At 33.9% G+C, this 23010-nt stretch overlaps 1 protein-coding gene across 2 annotated transcripts in view; it reads left to right on the top strand.

The window, feature by feature from the left end:
• The first annotated feature begins 2075 nt into the window (after positions 1-2075).
• The window catches only part of LOC124355234, a 42726-nt gene continuing 21791 nt past the window's right edge, over positions 2076-23010 (top strand). The window contains exons 1-3 of one of the 2 annotated variants that reach the window (XM_046806275.1): positions 2076-2625; positions 6874-7108; positions 14141-14183. In XM_046806275.1, coding sequence (XP_046662231.1) covers positions 2461-2625; positions 6874-7108; positions 14141-14183 — 443 coding nt within the window. In that variant the 5' untranslated portion in view covers positions 2076-2460. The remainder of the gene's footprint in view (positions 2626-6873; positions 7109-14140; positions 14184-23010) is intronic. The other variant, XM_046806273.1, reaches the window with a different exon arrangement.

Raw genomic sequence — 23010 nt, 5'->3', positions numbered from 1 at the left:
TATTAGTGGCTTTCAGAACCTCGAAGGTTTGCAATGATTTCTTGCACTGCATTTTTTTCTCTACCGATTTGTGGGTAACGCCCCCCCTCATTTATTCTCACAAATAGGCTTTCCCAGTTGAATTAGTTTCAAAATATACCTTAATCGATCAGCAGAAAATTTATTTAAACGTAAAAATAGTGTTTTGCATACCGTGATTTCCTAGTCCTCCGATGGTCGGAAATAAGTTGTTGACACACTGTGTCACACTGTTTAGTTTAGGTTGAGGTAGAGCTAGGCCTAGAGGAGCGGGACGAGGTCTAGGGTGTTTCACTTAAGAACAGTGGATTACTAACTACTACTAACTATTTGATCTTGTTTCTGATTATCATTTGTAATTTAAAGTTTGTTTCTGAACTGTAAAGCATCTGCAGGTCTGGTTTTACAGTATTGTAATTTTTTATTCGCATGGTTGCACGGGGTAAACAAATTACTACCAGAAGGCTTGCAGTATCTTAATCCCTTAGCAACTTCAAAGTTAAAGTCAAAATTCTTTATTCAATTCATAATCGAAATAGGAATCGTCAATAAATATAATTAATTTAACACTGAAATAGATTTAAACAGTAAGATTATAACAGTGAAAGTTATTTTTAATTAAATGTAAAATAGATTATTTATAAAAAAGAACATTAATCTTATTAGTTAAAATATTGAAATACCAACTCCACATCACTGTTTAAAAATTCCTGAATTGTCTAAAATGGTTTTCTTTGCAACCAATCAAGGATCCTGTTTTTAAACTTTGTTAAAGAAGTGTTCCTGGCTGAACTGTGTAATTTGTTCAAAAATCTAATTGCATTTATCTGGTGAGATAATTCAATTTTAGCCAATCTATGTTGGAGTATATCTAATTTGTAGCTATTGCGTTTTAAGTAATTATGAATTTCATTCATGCTTGATAAAATATGAATGTTAGTTTTAGCGAATATTAAAATTTGGTATATGTAAAGATTAATGATCGTTAAAATGTTGCTATGAATAAATAAAGTCTACAATGATCTTGTGGTGCCACTCTACAAAAATAACCCTCACTACCTTCTTTTGAAGAAGCAAGATCCTATGAGTTGCAGCTGAATGACACAAGAGAATAAGACCATACGATATATGTGATTCGAACAAACCGAAGTAGCAAGTTTTAAAATATTCTGTGGATATTAAGTCCCTCAGCTTCCACAACAAAAAGCTAACTCTCAAGATTCTGTTACATAACTTGTCTACGTGATCTCACCAAGTTAATTTAGTATCGATCCAGATCCCCAATAAATGTACTGACTGCGACTGTACTGTTGACGAACTGAGAAGAATATTTTGGGGGTTTCCTGGTTACAGTGAAGCCCATTGGAGCTAAACAAGTTTCCTGCTTCCAGTTATGCAGTTTCAATACTAACCGGCAAGTCATTTATAATTCTATTATTTGCAAAAGCATTATGTAGTCTGTGTAGCTGACTGAGTTTAGATTGAGGTTGTTCGGAAAATCATTTATTATAACTAAAAATACAAAAAGGACCAAGAACGGAATTGTAATATTTCTTTTAGTGTTTCTTGACTTAACTGTTTGCCAAATATCTAATCGCTCTCAGAAATGTAACCATCCGATGATTTGTACTGAATAAAAATCAAACAAGTAATTAAATGATTTTCCCAGAGAAAAATGAACGTGTATATGTTGCTATTCTTGCAACAATACATTAAGAACAATTTAACTCAATATGATTATTGAAGACTCTTGGAGCAATTGGAAAATGTTTTAAATATTACTAAATGCATGCAAATTTTTTTAAAAACAAAATTTTGTGGAATCGCCTGATGATGGTTTCGAAATGTCTCGTCCAAAAAACAAACAATTTGGAAAATTATTGTTTTTATTAACATTTAGTAATATACAGTATGATTAGATTATGTTTATATTGATATATCTTCTTTTACTATTATTGTATATTAGGTTTACCGTTAGAAGTGAAATAAATAAATAGTTTGGCGAGAAAGAGTGAACACTTTCCTTTTTGGAACACTCTCGTCCAGGCACTGTTCAGTCGTTCACCTGAGTGTCTGACTGATACATTCCAATTAAAGGGTCATGTTATGACTAAACGAGTGAACGACACATCTCTACTTGTTTTGAGTTTTTAGTTGTTTGTTGGTTGTTTTGTTTCGTTGGTCCCACGTGCATTCTTCTGTCAATGACTACTCTCTACTCTAGTCTATACTCTTGTGATTTACAAATCGCACAATCGCAGTGCAGTGAAGTAAACTTACCTGGTAGTGGGTGGCGGAGCGGAATGTGCAGACACTAATTTCGTGGATTTATGGACTATTTGGAATATGCATTCAAATATTGTTCAAGACATTGTCCCAACTAAAGACTAGTGTCAATGAACAGACAAATTGATTAATTTTGTATTTAATCAAATTGTGTGAATGGAAGAACCTCGAGTAATCGTAGGAGTAAGAGGAGCTGAACTTTTGTTTTACGATGGATATTGCTATAGGAAGCGACGATCTGACAGTGTCAAACTGGTCAGGTGGAGATGTTCACATTTTACGCGGTTTTCGTGTAAGGGAGCCATGGTGACGCAAATGCCGGTAAGATTTTTATTCCCACATCTATCCCATTTATTGTATAACGATAAAAATGTGGGGATGACCCTCAGACCCTAGGGGGTTAGCCTATTTCCCATGACATTTTATTTGAAATTTTGCAGATCTGTGTGTTCCTATGGACAGTAAATAGGGAGGTTTATGACTGACCCACTTTTTATTGAAGTTGTCAAATTTTGGACATTTTTTTAAACTTATAAACTACAGTTTCATTCAAAATTGTTTGTATTTAAGTTATTATTTTTAAGTTCCTACCACGTGATAGGGCTACAGTATAAGCGACCACCAACACAATCGGATTTGGGCTACAGTATAATAAGCAACCACCAACACAATCGGATTCGGATTTTAAATACTGATACTATCGAATATGACATTTGACCTATAGATATTCATAAATAATAATCATTGCCAGCTTTCTTTATTTAGACTAATGAAGTCATTACCAGCTGTTGTTATTTCCTTTATGCAGGAGAAGTCTAGTGACAAAAATTACAACGGCGATGAATATGCAGACATTGGCTCAAAATGTTTTTGTAAACTCTGAGCAATGTTCTAAATGGTTTCAAGATAATGTCCTTACTCCTTGAAATCTGAATTGTCCCAGCTTTTTATTGATGAGATGAAAACTAGAATTAAAGGTGGAAATCAAATAGTGTTTCTGTAAGAAAGTAAGAACAAACACGGCGTATCTAAAAATGATCTTGAGAATACTTGTTTTGAACATTCTAAATTTGGTATTATGAATATAATAAAAAATCGTGTTTTTGTACTAGGCTATTTTAGATTAAATCAAACAATTACTTTTTTAATTAATGAATGTACTTTTGACGGCATCAGTACCTGCAGAAATACCATTTCAGACTGGCTAAAGTAATCGTAAGCACTACGCTGCTCAAACGTCGTTTAAATAAAGTTTAGTTATTTTAAGTAATTTGAAACAAATACATTTATTTAACATATAAAAGTATAGCTTCACTATAATACGATTTTAAAAGCCTAAAACTTAATTCAGTTCGACATTATCACTCAAAATAAGTTCAAAGTGAAATCGTGTTTGGAAATAAATTCAAAACTAAAATCATGTGTTTCGTTATTCACTAATGGCCGCAAGAACAGTGACGTACGTGTCTTCTTTGTTACACAAGTAGTCACGTTTATCCTTGAAAATACATAAAGTAAGTAAATGTTGTTTTTTTGTAATTATATAAAGTATATATTATATTATAATTTGTAAATTTTATTAATATTTATACATTCATTTCTAAGATTGAAAAGTAGCAAAACCATATTGTTGTTTGAAATATTTATTGCTTTATTTGTTCGGACATTTCCGGTCTTTTATATGGTAATGAATATCAATAATTTGAATCATTCAATAATCATAATCTGGTTGTGTTGGTGGACGCTTATAATACTGCAGCTTGTGATAGGTCATGAATTTATATACAAAATTCGTGTCATTAATTTTTAATGGCAAAGCCACGTTTTAGAGTCAAATTTATAACAAATACAGATAATAATAACAATATCAAGATAAATAACAATAAGTACTGTAAACAAATATAAGCCAGCTCTAACAATAACAATAAACATAAATACAAAGCATTAACGATGAAGGAAATAACAACAAATACATATGTGAGAATAGTGTGTTCATTTGTGTAACATTATATTTTTCCGCAATAAACTAATGTCAATAGATTGTAAAACTTTTATGCGCTTGACAGCAATAGGCCTACTGGAAACAATTAAAACAAACTAAGGCTCGTTGCTATGGAATATTCCAGATATATCATTACATAATATGTGTAAATATGTACACTGCTTTTAGTTTTCATATAAAAAAACAATCGCTGAACAAAGGACCGGTGTGAAACTGCCAATGGATTCCACAAAGGGGTTTTCCCCCTCATACTTCATTACTAGTTCCCACTACTTCTGTCAGCAACTGGAACAAAAATAATCCATAAAAGTCACTACCTCATAATCTATTTTCAGCAGCAGATTTGAAAATCAAAGATTTACAGATTTGCACGTACACAGTCCGAACTTTTCCTCAAAAATACAAAACGACTCTAGCAAGACGCATATACTGTGTAAAAGTACACAATATACACTACACAATGACGTGTAATGCATCTGGTTATATGCACTGAGAATTTTTTATTAGGCTACCAATGAGTATTCTTTAGGTTTTGTATGTGGACAGTCAAAACTTTTGTCCTTCTCAAAAGTACAAAACGGCTCCATGATGACACATATACCAAATGAAAGTACTCAATATACACTACGTTATGACATATAATACATCTGGTTTTCATATTATACATCTGGTATTATGTACTGAGAAATTTTTTATTAGGCACTATATTTTTATTACGTCTGGTTTTATGCGGAGTGTAATTATAAATGATAAATTTATATTAAGTTATGTAATGTACCAACTCGTAGATTCTTAATTTAGGATTAACAGATTACATTTGTAAGTTTAGAGCTAAGGTTTCAATGAATGTCATCCACAATTTTCTTTTCTCACTTCGGTAAATAGTGGGAACTGGCTATGAAGTATGTTGGGAGAAGTGAGGGAAAACCAATTGGTGAAATCCATTGGTGGTTTTACACACCTGTAACAAATGGTACTTTAACATAGCTAAACTCAAAAATTCAATTGAATCGACCAAAAAACAAAAACAAAAACACACTTTAAACAAAGCATCATAATGACATGTAATTTTCACAGTAAGTAAAATAAATTCTATTCTTTCTTAATAATGTAGCCTTTAAGGTGCCAGGTAAAACGATTATTCCCAAAATAATAGCCTCTGGATAATACTGAAGTACAGGACAAAGTAAACAATGGTACTACCTAGACGCGTATTTCACATCTGAAAAATTTATTGGATGGCACACCATAACAACATCATAGTTAACTTAATTATAATTCCAAAGACTTTAGGAGGGAAAAATGGGTATTAAGCGATACATCAAAACATATCAAATGCATGTGTGCTGCCAGTTGGTGTAAATGCAGCTATATGGTTATTTGGATATTTCAATTGTATACTACATTAAATATGGCTTAAACACGGATCATCTAGCCAATAGGTGTCGGTAATTTGCAGAAGTTTTCTGAGTCTATTATCCCGCAGCACTAAAATGGTGAATAAACGATATTGCATAATTACCCCCAACAATATAATCAACAAATACATAATAGAATAGTGAAGTTAAGTCATCTGTACTAACATAAACACATTTTATTTTAAGATTGTAAACATATTTGATAAGTGACTTCATTTAAATAAAAGTGTTACTTAGGCCTAACTTGATAGAAAAGTGCTAGAAAACTAACCAAAATAGCATTGAAAGATAATAGCCTATCTTAGTTTAAATATGTTTGTATTGTTATGATTATTTTAAATTATTTAAATGTATTATTTATTACCTATCCTAATAGTTTGTTTAATGGTTATAGTGCCTGTATTAATCGATTTTGTGATATAGATTAATAGGTTTCTATTATGTGATATATACAGTATCAGTGATGAACCGAATCTTCATATCTTACTCAGCACTACATTTTTTACAAAATATGTTTTAGTCTCTATTTCCTGCAAAAAAAACTTTAAAACTTTACAATTTACTTTGGAAAAACACCACCAAACAACATGATAAAAGGGTTAGAGTAGGCTTTCAAGTATTTGTACTAGTTTGATAAAATCTAAACTTTTCAAATACGTAATCACGAAAAAGTTGATTAACAGTCCATGTTTCCACAAAACAAAAGACTGTTGGGGGGTTGTAATATGACCCCCTCCTTTTATAAAAGTTGTCCGATTTTGTCTTTTAGTGCACTCGGATGTTCAGTTACAATTGCACTCACACACTTACAATTATAGTTTTGATTAACTAAATTTGAGAAAATAACAGTCATTATGTTTTTACAATAAAACTAGAGAGGCTGATCTACTTGCTCTGCATATTCCCCCAAATATAAGATCTGTATAGTAAGGGGAGTAGAAAGTCTATATAGTATGTGTCTGGCAGAACTGACAAAAAGTGCACTGGTTCAGAGAGGATTCGAGCACTTGCTATTTTGAATCTAGCCTCATGCACGGCCAGCCATTGTTTCTCTGTTGAAAACAAAGCTTTCTTAATCGTAAGTAAAACAAATGTAAACTTATTCATTTACCATACTCAGTTAAATCATACATTAGTGTCTTGTGTTAGTACAACAACCCACGGGTACTGGAGGAACATAACCACCCGCCCAACAACGCTGAGTTCGAAGTCACACTGTTGAGGCTGAAAATGAGAGATCTGGCAGCGACGAGCACAGGTACCCTAAATTCTTTGGTGAGGATGGTGCTGAGAGAGGCATCACAGGAGGCCCGGAATCTGTTGGAGCCGATACTCGATGGCATCAAACGAGACCTGCGTCGACTGCGACAAAAGCTGACATCAGGTGAGGAGACGAGGATGTTCTATAGATGTTAAGTGACAATTAAAAAAGTAGTTTTGAAACATATAATTACAGTTTTGGTTAATGATGCACATGGCATAAATTTCTTCCTTTTTTCACCTTTTGATTAGATATGGCTTGTAATAGTATGAAGAGTTTAATGTACACATATAAGGCTTAAAATTATATAAATATCTTGCACACTAAACAGGTGGATCTTTTCCTTTTTTATATTTTTTATGTATGTTATTTTCTTTTAAATGATAGCCTTCTGAGTCATGGAGATATCCTTTTATTTTTAACTTATGAACATCTCGGCTGCAGTATCCTTCCAGTAGTTTGTCCTATTTCAATCTTTTACCATAGTACTTTCATTGGCAAATCTCCTCCTCCTCTTCCTTGAAGCAAGTAATTGTGAGAACTATCATGACCACTACATGAGGAATTAGTATTGCTTTATCTTTTCACGCTGCCATAAATAATATTAACATTGGTAAAATTAATCTGAAAAGGTTCAGAAAATAGCCTATTGTAGGCTATTTACCACATTTTTCATCTGGAATGAGATTGTAGAATGATTGTAAATGATGTCATTGGCCAGTCCATATACTCTGCTGTATTGTGAAAATGTCTTTGAAGGAGCCAAGCCTGAAGATGTGCTCTGAAACACCTTGATTCAGTTGTCTTGATTTCTGCAGGCAGTTTATTGTAGAATTTACCACCAGCCTATGTAGGCTTCTTTTCAAATCTTCCAGTCCTGTGAGAAAGCAGATTGAAGTGATTGCATGGCCTAGTACCATAACAATGGAAGTGTCCATTCCGTACAAGGGCTTTTGAATTAGCTAGGCAGATAGTTTCCAATAGATAAATGCCCTTTGCAGTTAATATTTTACCCTTGAAGGTATCACTCACTCAAGGTGGTTGTGTGACGAGGCCCCCCAAAGCACGATGCCATACCTTAAGTGTTTCTCAAAGAGTGCATGATAGCTAGTCTTGGCTGCCTGAGGTGAGGCTATAACCAACATCCGTCTCAAAACAAAGAGTGAGCTGCTCAGTTTGCTGCATAATTGGTCAATATGATTTGCCCAGGAAATATGGTCCTCTAGTATGACTCCTAGATGCTTAGTTGACTTAGCACATTGTAAATTAGGAAGAGCACGAATGTCATCTCTCTTGCTTCCAAAGTTTATTTGTACACTTTTGCTTTCATTTAGAGCAAGATCATTGGAACTGCAATAAACAAGAGCCATGTTGAAGGCTATGTATGTCAAGATCCTCCACAACCTTTGATGAAGTCACAAGGACAGAGTCGTCAGCATACATCACGATTCGACAGTATTGTTCTGTAAATTAAGGGAGGTCAGAACTGAAAAATATGAACATCCTTTTATAAAACAGTTAGTTATAAAACATAAGGTAAAATATCGACAGTTATGTTTTCACACAAACCACAACAGCGAAATGTTTAAATTAGGCTTGTATGCTTCTGGTGAATAATTAAGTCAAGAAAAGGCAATTAAATTATTTATTTACCCAATAACAAACATTTAATTAAGTCAATATGTGTAAATTTGCTTACAGATAATTTGAGGGAAGTTAGTATTCCTCAAAATGAAGCGGCCGAAAAACGCATAATCTTATCATCATCGTCTTTGTTATCAGTTTTATATTTTCACTGTCTACCTCATATTCACTGACACAGTCTTCGAATGAACTTCTGTCTCCCAGTCAAAATACTAGTCTCTCTACAGCTTCCCCCAGCAATCATTCTTTGGTCCAAGCGATATCAATAATTATTTTAGTATTCTCTAAAACTATTATCCAACAATCAAGTGTAGTCTTTTCCAAAGCTTGTTTCACAAATTATGTAATAGAAGTAATACTGAACAACTTCGTATTTTTGCAACATTTCCCTTAATTTGAGCCCATATTAGTTCTATCGCGTGGAGCTTGACTGTCACTAGAAGTATCATATCTGAACTAAAGTGAACTCCTTTATTGTAAACCATTCTGTGATTTCTGCCTTATAGCTTTAGCTCCTAGGTGCTTTACATATTTGTTTTGAATGATACGTTGCATTATCCATAGCAATAATTATATCTTTAATAAATATAATCCACTAATAGGGGTTGAAATGGACTTGTAATTCTTAGAAGAACTTAATTTTTGTTTTTACAACTTCCCTATGTCCTACATACATGAAATGTGGCACACACGTGCCTCATAACTTACATAGAAAGACAAGAGCATCTTAATGAAGTTTAATTGCCATAGCAGCTAAAATATGATTTCAAATCCTAGAAGAACTATATTTTTATTTTTCATCTTCCCGCTGTCTGAAAAAAGTTGAAATTTGACACACACGTTTCTTGTCATATAAATATATTACAAAAAGTATATTAAAGAAGATAAACCCAGAATACGGGTTTACATAGGAGTTGCGACCCCTATAATAACTAAGTTTTGTTTTGTAAACTTCCCGGTATCCTATTAAAACTTTGTACCCTGGGCCCTTAATACATGTTACGGCGTGGCTCCCTGGGGGTTTTATGATGCTTTTAAAAATTCTGTGTTATTACAGTAATTATGTTGTGAACTCATACTATATTATTTTTTTAAAGATAGAGATACATACTTTTTTTTAATGTATACAAATATAAAGTTTATTTTCAAAATAAAATTATTACATACTATTGAATGTTATGTAAAAAATACAAAAAAAGTTTTTGCTACATAACTTGTTAGTTCAGGTAGTTCGCCTTAGTGTGGTAATTTTTAAAGCACAATGGTCTGAATCAAATACAGGATCTCGCACATTTTCGTTTAGATCGTTCATAAAATCAATATTTGGTCCCAGGTGTGTATCAAAAACCATCGTCACTTTCCGACTCGGAGTCAAACAAAAGATCGCGAATTGCATCACTTTTGATTTCATCACCCATATTATTTAAACTCGAAAATAATAAGTAAAGAATATAAAAGAAAATCAACGGAAAGTCGAGAAGAATGAACAAAGCGAGTGTAAATACAAACAAAACACACGGATAACCTCACATTGCCTTTACTTCATTCAGTAACAAACTAAAGTTCTGATTATTTACAAACAGTTAAATTCGCATTTATAATACATTATAATAACATTTGCTTCAGTATTTGTCGGCAAGATTTGTAGAAAACTTAGTAAGACATCACTAAGGCTTACAACGTGAAACACTACAAAGCAAACTGACAGTAACGACGATCAGCCGCGGCGCCTACGATCAGCTGTCTAGACTCGCTTGTAGTACAACGATAAATATACGTATTACATTACTAAAACGTGACCCAGGGATCTCAAAACCAACAAATACGAACTTAGGCAACCAATGAACATAATCAAAATGTTTGAATCCAAAAATAAGATGACTGAGCTAAATAATGCAATTAAATAGCACGACCCGAGCTATACTCGGGTGCCGGTAGCAGGCGCTGCCGACGCGGCCCGACCTATACTCGGGTTCAGGGTACAAAGTGTTAATGTAAGGTTTGACATTCATGTGTATTATGCATCAATGACAAACCAACCCGGGGAGCCCATTGTCTTGATAATATTTTTTGACGTGACAACGTCTTAAATTAGGTTGCGGCTCGGAGTCACTCATGAAAAAGTGTAACGCCCGGTAACGTTACGATGCCCGTCCAGTGGGTCCGCCGCACGGGATCCGCACGGGATAAAGCAGATAACTGTGGGTCCGCCGCACGGGATAAAGCAGATAACTATGTTTATTCGTGAAAATGTGGAGTGCTTAGATTCGTCATTTACAACAACTACAACAATAAAGGTAAATAATTGTACACTGATATTTCATTATCGTAAACTATGATTGATTGATTAATTGTTAGATTGACACAAAAGTTGAGAAACTGAGTTTATAGGTTATGTCATACTATTGACAAATGTTGATAGTGTTAAGTAAATTATTAGTTTAAATCACTCTGCAATCAATCGTAATTCAGTCGATTGAGAAGAAACAGCGCGTATTGCTAGTCAAACATTTAAAATTACAAATTATAACCTCTAACCTGTCATAACAGTGCGACCAAACAAACGAACTAAACCGACCAATCACCACGCGCGGAGTTAGAATTTAACTGTGTTTAGCAAGAATTTCAAATTCCAATTTTAGTAAATGTTTTATTCAACTTTACCATTTACAATAACAAATTTTAATTAATTTCAAATTATGTACAATGTTTTAGTAAACAAAATATATTTCTATAGTTAAAATTTGTGCAATTCTTATTTTCATTCAATTCCTTGTTCCTATTGTGCAATTTAATAATATTCATATCAATAAATATTCTACCGAGAAAAAGACGTTGTCACGTAAAATCTTCGCCCGTAAAACCGACTTTACAGGCAACCATAACTTTTTTTAACTGCCCAGATCAGTTTATTTTATGTAACATCTTTGATTTTGCTTTCTCAGATCATAATGGGCTAAATATTGAAATTAATACTTTGTCTAAACATCTAAAATCTTGCTAAATCCAAAAGGAAAAATGACACCTTTTGTTATAATTGTTCCAAAATCCTCGATTGATGATCTGACAATCAATTTGAGGACACATGATTGGAATACCCTACTTAATAATGAACAAGTATCCTCTGCCCAACAATTCTTTCAAGCATTTTTCTCCATTTTAGTTAATAAATTAACATTTTACTCCACAGTGAAAAAAGAACGTTCCACAGTTAGAGATCAAAGGTCGAAATGAAAATGATGGGTATAGTGGGGAACTGGCCCAAATGAAAGAAAGGCTCTAGTTTTTCGACAAATTGACAAAACATTCTACTTGTGATTGGCTTCGTGCTGACTATGTGAATCTCAAGAAATGTTATAAAAAGTCTATAGAAGATGCATAGCAAACTTATAATGTCGCAAAAATAGAAAATAGCAGTAGCAAATATAAGGTCGCTTGGGAAAAGAAAGTACAAACAATTTATCATCTCAATAAAATATAAATATCAGTCAAGATAACTTTAACAATTTTTTTGTCAATTTGGTTAACCAAATAAAGGATAGTATCAAAAAAGCCTCATGTTAATGAGCTTAATAAGAAATTACCATATTGAAAGAAACACATTTATCTTTGTAGAAGTCTCAACTGATGAGATCATGAAAGCTGTCAAAAGACTTAAAAACTTAGAAAGCAAAGATATTTTTAACTTATCTAACAATATATTTAAACGAATTTACCATATATTTTTTGAACCTATTAACTATATGTATTAATAAATGTATGAGAAAAGGTATTTTCCCTGATGAATTGAAGTTGTCACGAATCTGGCCGATTTTTAAGAAAGGGTCTAGAAATTTTCCTGAGAGCTATCGCCCAGTATCAATTATACCTGTCTTATCTAAAATAATAGAAATTAATTGTAGTACATGATCAACTTTTGTGTATCTGGAAAATAACAACTATATAAAATTTTTACAATTTGGTTTTAGAAGAGGTAAATGCAACATTCATGCAGTTGGTTGATTCACTAAACACTTTTGAGAGTAAAGCCTTTGCTCAGGCAACATTTTTTTACCTGAGCATGGCCTTTGACTGTGTTGACCATGATGAACTGATCTTAAAACTGAACTATTACGGTATTACTGGGAGTCCGGCTAAGTTCTTTAAACTATTTATCAAACCTCAGGCGAAAAGTTTGTTTTAATGTAAACTGGTCCAATGAAATGGTGATCAGGAATGGTGTAGCTCAAGGGTCAGCCCTGGGCCCTATTATGTTTTTATTACATATAAATGTTTTTCCTAGCGCTGTTAAGGCCAAACCTTGTTTATATGCTGACGACACAACTCTTTTAAATATCCATACAAACTTGACAAACTACAAGTTCTAGTCAATGAAACAGTTGAGGAAGCCTCAGTGTGGTATAGATCAAATGGATTTTTACTAAATGAAGTCAAATTTCAAAACATGTTGTTTACTACAACAAACCCCTTCCATTGACACACCAAATGATTTCTTTTCTTGTGCTAAATTTCTAGGAATATTTATTGACAATAATTTAAAATAGAATCTTCATATTGAATATATTTCAAAAAGATTGTCTAGAGTAATTTTTTACTTGTGTTACTGAAAACTATGTTAAATCTGCATACTATGCTTATTTTCAACCAATAATCAGATATGGCCTAGTATTATGGGGTAATAGCACTAAAATTAATGAAATCCTTATCTTACAAAAGAAAGCTATCAGAGTAACAACAAAATCACAACCACTAGAACACTGTAATCCACTTTTTATTAAGCTTGAGTCGCAAACTGTTATTAATTTAGATAGTTGTGACTCAGTATTATATATTTTCTAAAACATTTCATCATTCATTTGACTAGCAACATGCATAGTTATACTACCACATACATAAAAATAATGTTGTTATTGAGCATTGCAGATTAAGCAAAAAACAAAATAGTTATGTTATAATTACTCAGAAGATTTACAATAAACTACAAAATCTAGTTAATAATTATCCAATAAAAATGTTCAACATCAAACGGTACAATTGGCTTCTCAAAAACCCACTTTATGATTTGTCAGAGTTTTTCAGTATGGAAGACATTAACTTTTAGATAGTTTATTTATACTGTATAAAGTATAACTATTTACTTTTTTTCTGCTTAACGTTATTAACTTGAAAAATACATGCAAAAAAGTTTACTAATAATAATAAATAAATAAATAAAAATGCCTTTATTTCTTAATTGTTTCTCAGTACATAACTTTTTTCAGAATAACTTGTGTCAAATGATATATTTCTAATAACTACTTATCAATTAAATAACAATAACATAACTCACAAACTATAACAAAGGTTACAAAAACAATTAAAACACTATGAATTAAATATTTTAAGGCAAGTCAAATACAGAAATGAAAATTATGTAAATAACATATATAAAAGTTCTAAAACCTTCAAACTAATATAAAAACATCACCACTTAATATTCACCATTTTATAAGTAAATGTAATCTGTTTTAGGTGTTGCCAGGCAAAACATATCCTATCCACAAAAAATACAAGGGTGAGTTGTTTTTCCTTAGCCAAATCTTGTTTAAAGACATTTTATTTTTCAATATGAGTAAGCATGCTATGGAAAGATAATATCTGGGTGTATCACAGAATACCTGGGTAATCTGCACATTGATCAAGCCATGTACTTTATTTCCACTCAAATACATATGAGAAAATATTCTGTCCATTCAGTAAGTTGAACACTATTTAATTGCACTAAGGAAAAATATAGATTTCATAAAATTTTACATGTAGGCGTATACATTGATAAATATATTAGTTTTAAATGTTAGTTTTTATTAACTGTTCGTGACCTGAAAAAATATGACAGAAGAGGGAAAGGGGAAGGAAGGGGGGGGGAGAGAGAGAGAATAAATTTATTGCTTTAGCGCTGAATTCAGAAATGGGTCAATATAAATAACAAATAAAATCAAATGCAGTGTCAGTGGTCAATTTAGGTAAAAGTTTCACAGTGGGCGATAAATTCACTCATGCTGTAGATGGAGTCCTTTAGCAACCAGGTAAGGAGTCTTCTCTTGAAAAACTCATATACAGCTTTTTCATTCCAAATTTTTTTTTCACACTTGCCCCAGTGTCAGTCACTCAGTAGTCTCCCAAGAATGTGCCATAAATTCATCTTTTCTCTGAAATGCTTTGGTGCTTCAGTGCTGTTTTCAGACGAGTTTTGAATGGCTTTTGCAGTGTTGTTTTTATGGAATTTGGCAGTGTGTTGACAACTGAACTGCTGCCTAAAAGTTCAAAAGCTACCATTCTGTGTCTTCCATTTCAGTAGCTCTGCCTCTGGTTTCATAAGAGTATGTCAGTACCCTCTTATGGGATTGCACATTGACTTGAAAATAAGAGATGTCTCAAAAATATAGAGGCAGGATAGTGTCAACAGTTTTAATTTCTGAATTCTGGGCTTTACATCTCTCTGTTGCCGTTTAACAGTAGTTCTGATTGCTTTCTTTTGAAGAATAAATATTCTGGAGAAATTTGTGTTTGCACAGCCTCCCCCCCTCACAAGTTCACGCAGAAGGGTAAGTGTGGGTAGATAAGTCCATAATTTGTTGTTATGAGGACCTGAGTTGGACAGTATTTGTTTAACTGCCTCTATACATATATGCCTAAGGACAGTTTTGAACAAACACCGTCTACGTGACATTCCCATATCAACCCTCGATCAAGGTGTATTACACAAGGTATTTTGTTTGAGTTGGCCTCTTTGATCTCAGTTTCATCCAAAATTACTGTTGGACCAAAAATAAGTCTGTTACAGACAAAAGTTAATAAAAGTTGATTTTGTTGGATTTGTGTGGAGATTGAGTACATTGAAATGTCTGATTGCTTTTTATAAGCGTAGTAAATGCCATCATTCAAGTTCTTTGTTCAATTTTGTGTTAAAACAGAGTTGTGTCATCTGCATATTGAATTATTTGCCCATGATATAGCAATGAACCAACTATAGGAACTAGCTGCGGCAATGTTTGTTTTTACAAAATTAACTTCTTTACAAATATTTTGTGGTGAATCAATGTATTTTAAAAATTTTCTATCAATATTAAATAAATATTTGCGTTATACATCTGTTGTTTTAACCCTTTTAGTGCTAAGGGGTCTGGCACATTGCCATACCCAAGAGTGCTATGCATTTTAGTGCATATATGCTGAGTTTTAGTAAATTCTTTACTATTTCCTTATTTGAGGTCACATCTTATTAAATTTTTTGTGTATTGAAGATAATTAAACAATAAACTGAAATAAATACAAAAACATACATTTGTACTTATTTGACAATAGACAAATTTCTTTATTACGTGTTCATTAAGAACAGAAATAGGGTCATGAAATACAAGTACAACAAATATTATGTTGTCAGTGTCAATGAACATGGCTGCGCCTCAGGTCATCTTCTCTTGCAGTTATGAATTCTTCCAGCGTGTAGGTTGGCCTGCTCACAAGAAAGTCATGGAGTCGCTTCTTGAGAGCTGCTCCTTTGAGTTGCTTTATTGGTGTTGGAAGAGAATGTTTCCACAGTTTTACGGCCATTGTAAGCTTGGACTTTTTCCATACAGGGTTGTGCGATGTATTGGCAGGACATAGTTTTTTGGAGTTTCTTGTGTTATATTTGTGGTAGTCTTCATTGGTCTGTAGATTTAGCTTGTCAACGTATAAGATAATGTGTAAAATGTATAATGATGTGACTAAGATTCCTAGAGTTTTAAAAGCTTGTCTGCAGCTTTCTTGAGGTCCGAGCTCAGCAAGAATTCGTATAGCTTTTTTCTGTATGTAGAAGAAGAAGTCTGTTATTGTTATTGGCTGAGGATCCACCCACACCGCAATTCCATACCTTAAATGCGATTCTACAAGAGCGTGGTACGTTGTTTTGGCAGCTTCCAGATCACTAACCCATTTGATTCGCCTCAAGGCATAGATTCCAGTACTGATTCTCTTGCATAGATTATCCACATGTTCTGTCCACGTAAGTTTGTTGTCCAGAACAACTCCCAAAAAATGTAACAGAATTTTTTGTTGTATATCAAGTATGTTAGGGATAGGGTCTTTTTTTCTGCTGAAATTTACTTGAATTGTTTTGGAGGGGTTTATTGCTAGGTCGTTACTGTTACAATAATTGAGTGCTTTATTAAGTGCGTTTGTAGCTGTTGCGTGGATTCCCCTGGCGGTGTAATTTTTGACCAGGAGTGTTTGTGTCATCTGCATACATAACCACAGGTGGTGTGTTGGTCTTGAACATGTTCGGACAAATCGTTAACAAAGAGCACAAAGAGGACGGGGCCAAGGACCGATCCCTGAGGTACACCACGGTTGACAGGCAATGGGTTGGACTTGACTGTGGTTTTTACACCGCTGCTTGTGGTTTGCACCTCGACAAACTGAGAGCGGCCTGTTAAATAGTTCATGAACCAGTTTTTTGCTCCTCCTACTATACCCAAAGATGTTAGCTTTCTTGCAATTATGTCATGTCCTAAGCAATCGAATGCCTTGCTGTAGTCAAGTAGCAGGGCAGTAACATATTGTTCTTTGTCAATTTGAGTAATAATAAATTCAACAAGGCTGATTATAGCAGACGAAGTTGACCTTTCTTTTAGAAACCCGTGTTGGCTGTTATTTATGAGCTTTTGGTGATTTAGATGTGCCATGAGTCTATTTAGGACTACTTTTTCTATAATTTGTGAGAATGTCGAGATCAAAGAAATGGGGCGGTAGTTTTTCACATCTGTAGTTTGTCCTTTTTTATATTTAGGGTATACTTTTGATAGTTTTAGTGCTGACGGGAATTCACCATGGGTGAAAGATTTATTAATTATACTGACTAGTGGTGGTGTGAGTTCATTTACACAGTGCTTCACTATTTTTGAAGGAGAGTACTCGTCTACTCCACTGGAGGACTTTACCTTAAGGGAATTTATAATGGATGTTACCTCTTTGTTATTAGTCAGTTGTAGAATTAGTGGGTTGTTTTTATGTTTTTTTCTTGAAGTGTGGTCTGCTTGATTATTGTCGTCGGTTGGTTGGCGGTTGTTGTTTTGTTTTAGTGTCAGCTCAGCTATTTCAGTGAAAAATTTATTTAAGTGTCCTGCAACTATAGAGGGTTGTTTGTATTCTCTTCATTTATTGATATGCAGAGTTCATCTGGGTGATCCTTTTTAATTTTCCTCTCTTTGTTTATAATGTGCCATAGGGCTTTACTTTTGTTACTAGCTGAGTCAATTAGTTTTTGAATTCGCTTGTTTTTTTCTAGATCTCGAAGTTTGAATATCGTAGTTCTTTTTACTTTCTTTCCTTGCCATGTCTTCTTTGTCTAAGTTATTCCCTGTCATTATAAATTTACTCAAGGCTCTGAGAAAAATTTCTTTTAGCTCTTTAGCCTCGGAGTCATAGTGTGATTTTACCTGTTTCTTTCTCTGCTCTATTTTTTTCTTGGGACAGGCAATTGTCAAGAGCTATTTGAAGGGTATTGGTAAAAAATGTTGTAGGCTACGTCTGTATTAGGGGCATAGTGGATATTGTCCCAGTTTTTGTTTGACAAGAGGATTTCAGATTGTTCAGGTTGGCTTGGCTAAAAAACTCTTCTAAGTGGTCTGTGAACTGTTGTTAATTTTGCAAATGTTTATTTTAAGTACTTGTGCCGTGTGATCTGATAGACCTGTCATAACAATGTTTGTGTCATTGCCGTCAGGTAGATTAGTACATATGAAGTCAATGGAAGTGGCTGTTTCATGCGTAATGCGTGTTGCAGGTAGGAGGAGTCTTCGGATGTTGTGTGTGTAATTAGTTCATCCTTAAGTAGGGTGTTTTCTGTGGTGTCTTTCATGTCGTCTATATTTATATCTCCCATGATCACTACAGGTTTGTTATGGGCTTCTATGTGGTCAAGATATTTGATAGGCTGTTTATACAGGATTTGGCACTCTCTTTTGGGGAACGATAGATTCCAAGAAAGTAAATGGTTTCCTCCATGCATTTAACTTTGGTCATTGCCGCTTCACAACAGAGCTCCTGACATAAGTGGGAGACATCAATGGCTAGGGCATTTTGTACCAGGGGCTGTTCGACATAGATAGCGACCCCACCCCAGTTTGTGGTTTTGCCGACTGAATTCCGCTATTAGTGAGTAGTTTTCAATTTGGGTGCTCCTCAGATGCTCCTTTTTTAGTCCGTGCTCCGTTAATATGACTAAGTTTGGTTGTGTTTCATTAAGGATGTGGTTTAGGCGGTCTACCTTTTTTCCTAACCCACAGATGTTTTGATGTAGGACTGTTAGCTGAGTAATTTGTGATTTTTTTAAAGTCGAGTTTATGAATATTCTGGTTTTGAACTTGCTTATTTTTTGGTTGACCTGGCCTAAAAAAAGTTCCTCTTAGCGTCTTGGTTGCTGTGAGTTTGGTTTTTGTGTGTCATTGCAGATCTTGCTTCGCCCGTAACTTTGCTGTAAGGGCCTTGGTATCTTGTCGCCGTGAAGTTTCCAATCGTGGAAGTTGGGGGTAACAAGTTTTTCATATGTTTGTCCTTCTTCCCATTTAGTGGCACTTACTGGTGGTTGTTTGTAGTTTGCTTGAGGTATTGTATTATGAGAGCTTGCCTGTGGATAGTGAATAATTATGTCATCAATGGCTTCATTTATAGTGTAAGGAGCAGGAATGTGGTACAGTATCGGTGCAGTGTTGTGGTTGGGATTTGTCCGGCATTTGGAGTCCTCAAAATGCTTGTCATCGGTATCTTTCCAATTATTGCCTCCTTTTCTCGTATGAATTTTAATATGTTCAATATTTTTCTCAAAGAATTTTTTCATACGTTTCTCTCCATCTTCAAGTTTCTGTGCTGTGACTGGTGGTTTAGTTGGTCCTACAGCTATGCTTTCTTGTGTAAGACGAGACAATTTCTTCAGCTGTTTTGGTGGTGAGTAGCTGTCAGGTTGGTGCATCTGAGCCTCGACCAGGATTTGGTTTTTTGTCATTATTAGTTATAGAATTTGCTTGTGGTGTTTGGTGCATATAATTTGCTCTTATCCACTCCAGGTAGATATTCCCTGTCTGTTCAGTTGTCGTAATGAGAGCTTGTTTGGATTTAGCAACTTTTAGTGAGACACTGAACTGGTTTTTTATTTTACCTTGTATTTCTCTGATTTTGGAGGTATTCAGCTTATGAGTTCGGAATCTTTTTGTGCTACTAGGTGTTTGACTGTCTATTAAGGACTTGTGGATCCTTTGCACAGTTGTGCTGTTTAATTTGATCATTAAGTAGCGTTACTGAAAGTTCTATACAATCCAGCTTCTTTTCCAGCTTTGCCAGCTCTTGAGCCACTGGTGTTGGACTTGACGGTGTTATTGTGTAGGCTGTGGCTGTTTGTATGGTTTGCGTTTCTACATTTTTGAATTTCTTTGAGTCTTGTTGGTTTTTGTCCAGCAAATCTCTTTGTCCAGATTTTTCTCTTTTGAGGTTAAGGGTTGTTTGTTCTAGTTCTGATATTTTATTTGCTTGTTCATCATAAATGGGAGTCTGTCTTGTGTCATGTTCCTCATAAAAGTTTTGTAGTTCTTGTCTATTTTGTTTTTCCTTTGTGATCTGGGCTATAGCTTCCTGTAGTTTTATTCCCAATGCTTCAATTTTATGTAGGTATTTTTCCTCGGCTTCAGTTCGATCCTCCAGTGTTGCCTCCATTTCAGAAAGTTTAGCCTCCAAAGCTGAGTTTCGGATGCTTAAGTCCTCCACATCCTTTTTCAGCTCCAAGTTCTCCGCCAAAAGGAGACTGCCCACCTCGGCCGCCAATGCCAGGGATGTCTCAGGGTCATCTTCCTCTTGTCCCTCTTGATCTCTTACCTTTGTTTTTACAGCACTCAAACTCAGCTCCAGATCAGACTTAACTGTGTTTCTATTTGCCTTGACCTTGTGGTATCCTGATGGGCTGGGTGTCTTAAATGTGGGAAAAAGTTCTGATTCTCCTATTGCCACAAAGGCTAATTCTGACATAGAGCCGTTTTGGGCAGTCATTGAGGTCTTGCAATTTTCACATGCCCATGTTTTTATTTCATCTTGGGTCAATTTTTTTAGGCGCTTGTCAGATATATTCACACAGCCACCATGGTACCACTGGCTACAGGACCCAGTACATATTATACCGGAGTATCTTACCCCAACACTGCAAACACCACAGGGGTATTTGGAAGTTTACGAATTCGTTTTTGGCATGTTAATAGTTCTTTGTGACAGATGTAAATCAGTTTTTAAAAGTTTAAAATAATAATAAAAATTGATCAGTTTGATTTAATTCTGTTTGGCTGGTTCAGAATCTGTCAGTTTATGAGTTTCTGTTTGGCTGGTTCAGAATCTGTCAGTTTATAAAAATGGTTCATTGAAGAAAAAATTATCAGTATTAATAAAAATAATGAAATTATTATAAAAACAATAAAATTATTAATAAAAATGATCAGTTTGTTTTAATTCTGTTTGGCTGGTTCAGAATTTGTCAGTGTATTAAAATGACTGCAATTTGTGAGAGAAAGGGTTATGTTGTTTCCCTCTTCAAACTTCTTGTTGTCAACAGTTTGCAGTTCAATAGTGTAGATGTAGCCGTTGAGGTAGAATGTGTCATGTGATAGTTGCTGTGCAGTGATGACCTTGTCAGTGTGGTGTAACCAGGGTTGAGGTAGGTTCCGCAGGAATGTCTGCCACTGCTGTGTCAGCACAGGTGTTGGGTTGCCACTTACAGTTTAGTGGTGTTTAATGGTGTGCAGATCAGTAAGTATTTTGTTGTGTTTACTCACTAAAACTTCACAATAAATGGGAGCACTTTCACAGTTGATGATAAGTGTCGGCCATCTTGTCTGCTCATCTGAGTTAACTCAGTTCATGTTATAAAATATATTTTACTCCATAGTAATTTTTCAATTGTTGCCTACCTATATCTATATGAGATTCAAAGTAAAAAAACAAATAAACAAATAGGATGTTTTTGAAAATATCCAAAATTCACCTACAGATAAAATATGAGAAAGTTTGATAAACAACACACAAACAGATAGACACTGAAACGAGAAAGTTTGTTTAAAAAAATACACACAAACATACAAACATATAGACCCTGTAGTATTGTCTTTTAGAGGTCAATGCTGATTACTGATTACTGGTCAATACTGATTTTATCTACAGTCAATGTATAGCCCTTGACAAATGAGGCAGTGTCAATGATGTTTACTTAGTAACTTTTCAATGTCCATGGATACCAGCATAGTCCAGCAATGGGACTGTTAGATAATGACAACAGCTGGTTTTCAGTAGCAATCAACCAACTTTCCTGCAAGCTGTTTGTAGTGGGGTATCCTGTTTGGAGAAATCTGCCACAGGAAGACTACAGTACTCAATCTCTGAATAGTGTTCTTTTTTATTTTAAAAATATAGTTTAATTATTTAGATTCATTATTGGCACTTTAACAGCACATGCTCTGATTACAAATTATATTCTCAGACACACTAGTCTCTTTTAGTAGGAATTATAACTTTAAATTCAAAGTTAAATACTACAGTGAAACATGTGCTCTCAAACAAATGGTAAGTGAATCCAAATTCTTCATTAATTTAATAATATTGTTGTTTATAAAACTTTAAATTTGAGACCTATAAACAAACTTTATACTTATCCAAAACTTTTAGTATGCTTCTAGTATAGCAATACTGAGTTGAGAAGTGTTAAAAACTGTTAAAGAAAACTGTCCAATATTCACATTACTTCCCACACAACACTGATTTGACACATTATAATTGTTTTTGGATTGTTATAAAAAAATTTTCTTTATAATATAAATGTTTTTTATAATTCTTTTTCACTTTGGCATACAATTTTTCTTATGTAAACAATCTTATATTATTTTTCTGAGGCTACCATCGGAAAGAGCAACTAAAACTAAACAAATTACACATATTTGATTTTATTTTTACACAACAAATAAGAAGTGTGGATTAAAAATATAATAACTTGTCCGCGCCAAATTTTGCCCTACATTTAGGCATAATGTTTGAAATGCTCAAGAAAAAAAGTAATACACTTACTATTATTAGCATAAATGTTTTACTAACTTTATTATTATTTATAAAAGAAGAAATTCAAACACAGTTAACACTTTTTTACCTTAATAATTGTTTTATTCAGTAATAAAACTATAAAAAGGTGAAGTAACTAATCATAACCTGCAATGTTCTTATTAAACATTGTAACTTAGTAAAATATAACACACACGGAAAACACAAATGAAAAATGAAGTAATGCAATGATTTGGAATACTAATGAAGTAGTATTTCACAGTTATAACATAATTTAA

Source organism: Homalodisca vitripennis, chromosome 2 (genome assembly GCF_021130785.1).
Source record: "Homalodisca vitripennis isolate AUS2020 chromosome 2, UT_GWSS_2.1, whole genome shotgun sequence".
In the NCBI taxonomy this organism is placed as follows: domain Eukaryota; kingdom Metazoa; phylum Arthropoda; class Insecta; order Hemiptera; family Cicadellidae; genus Homalodisca; species Homalodisca vitripennis.
Note: the sequence above shows the minus strand (reverse complement) of the source record. Positions and strands in the feature narration are given on the sequence as shown.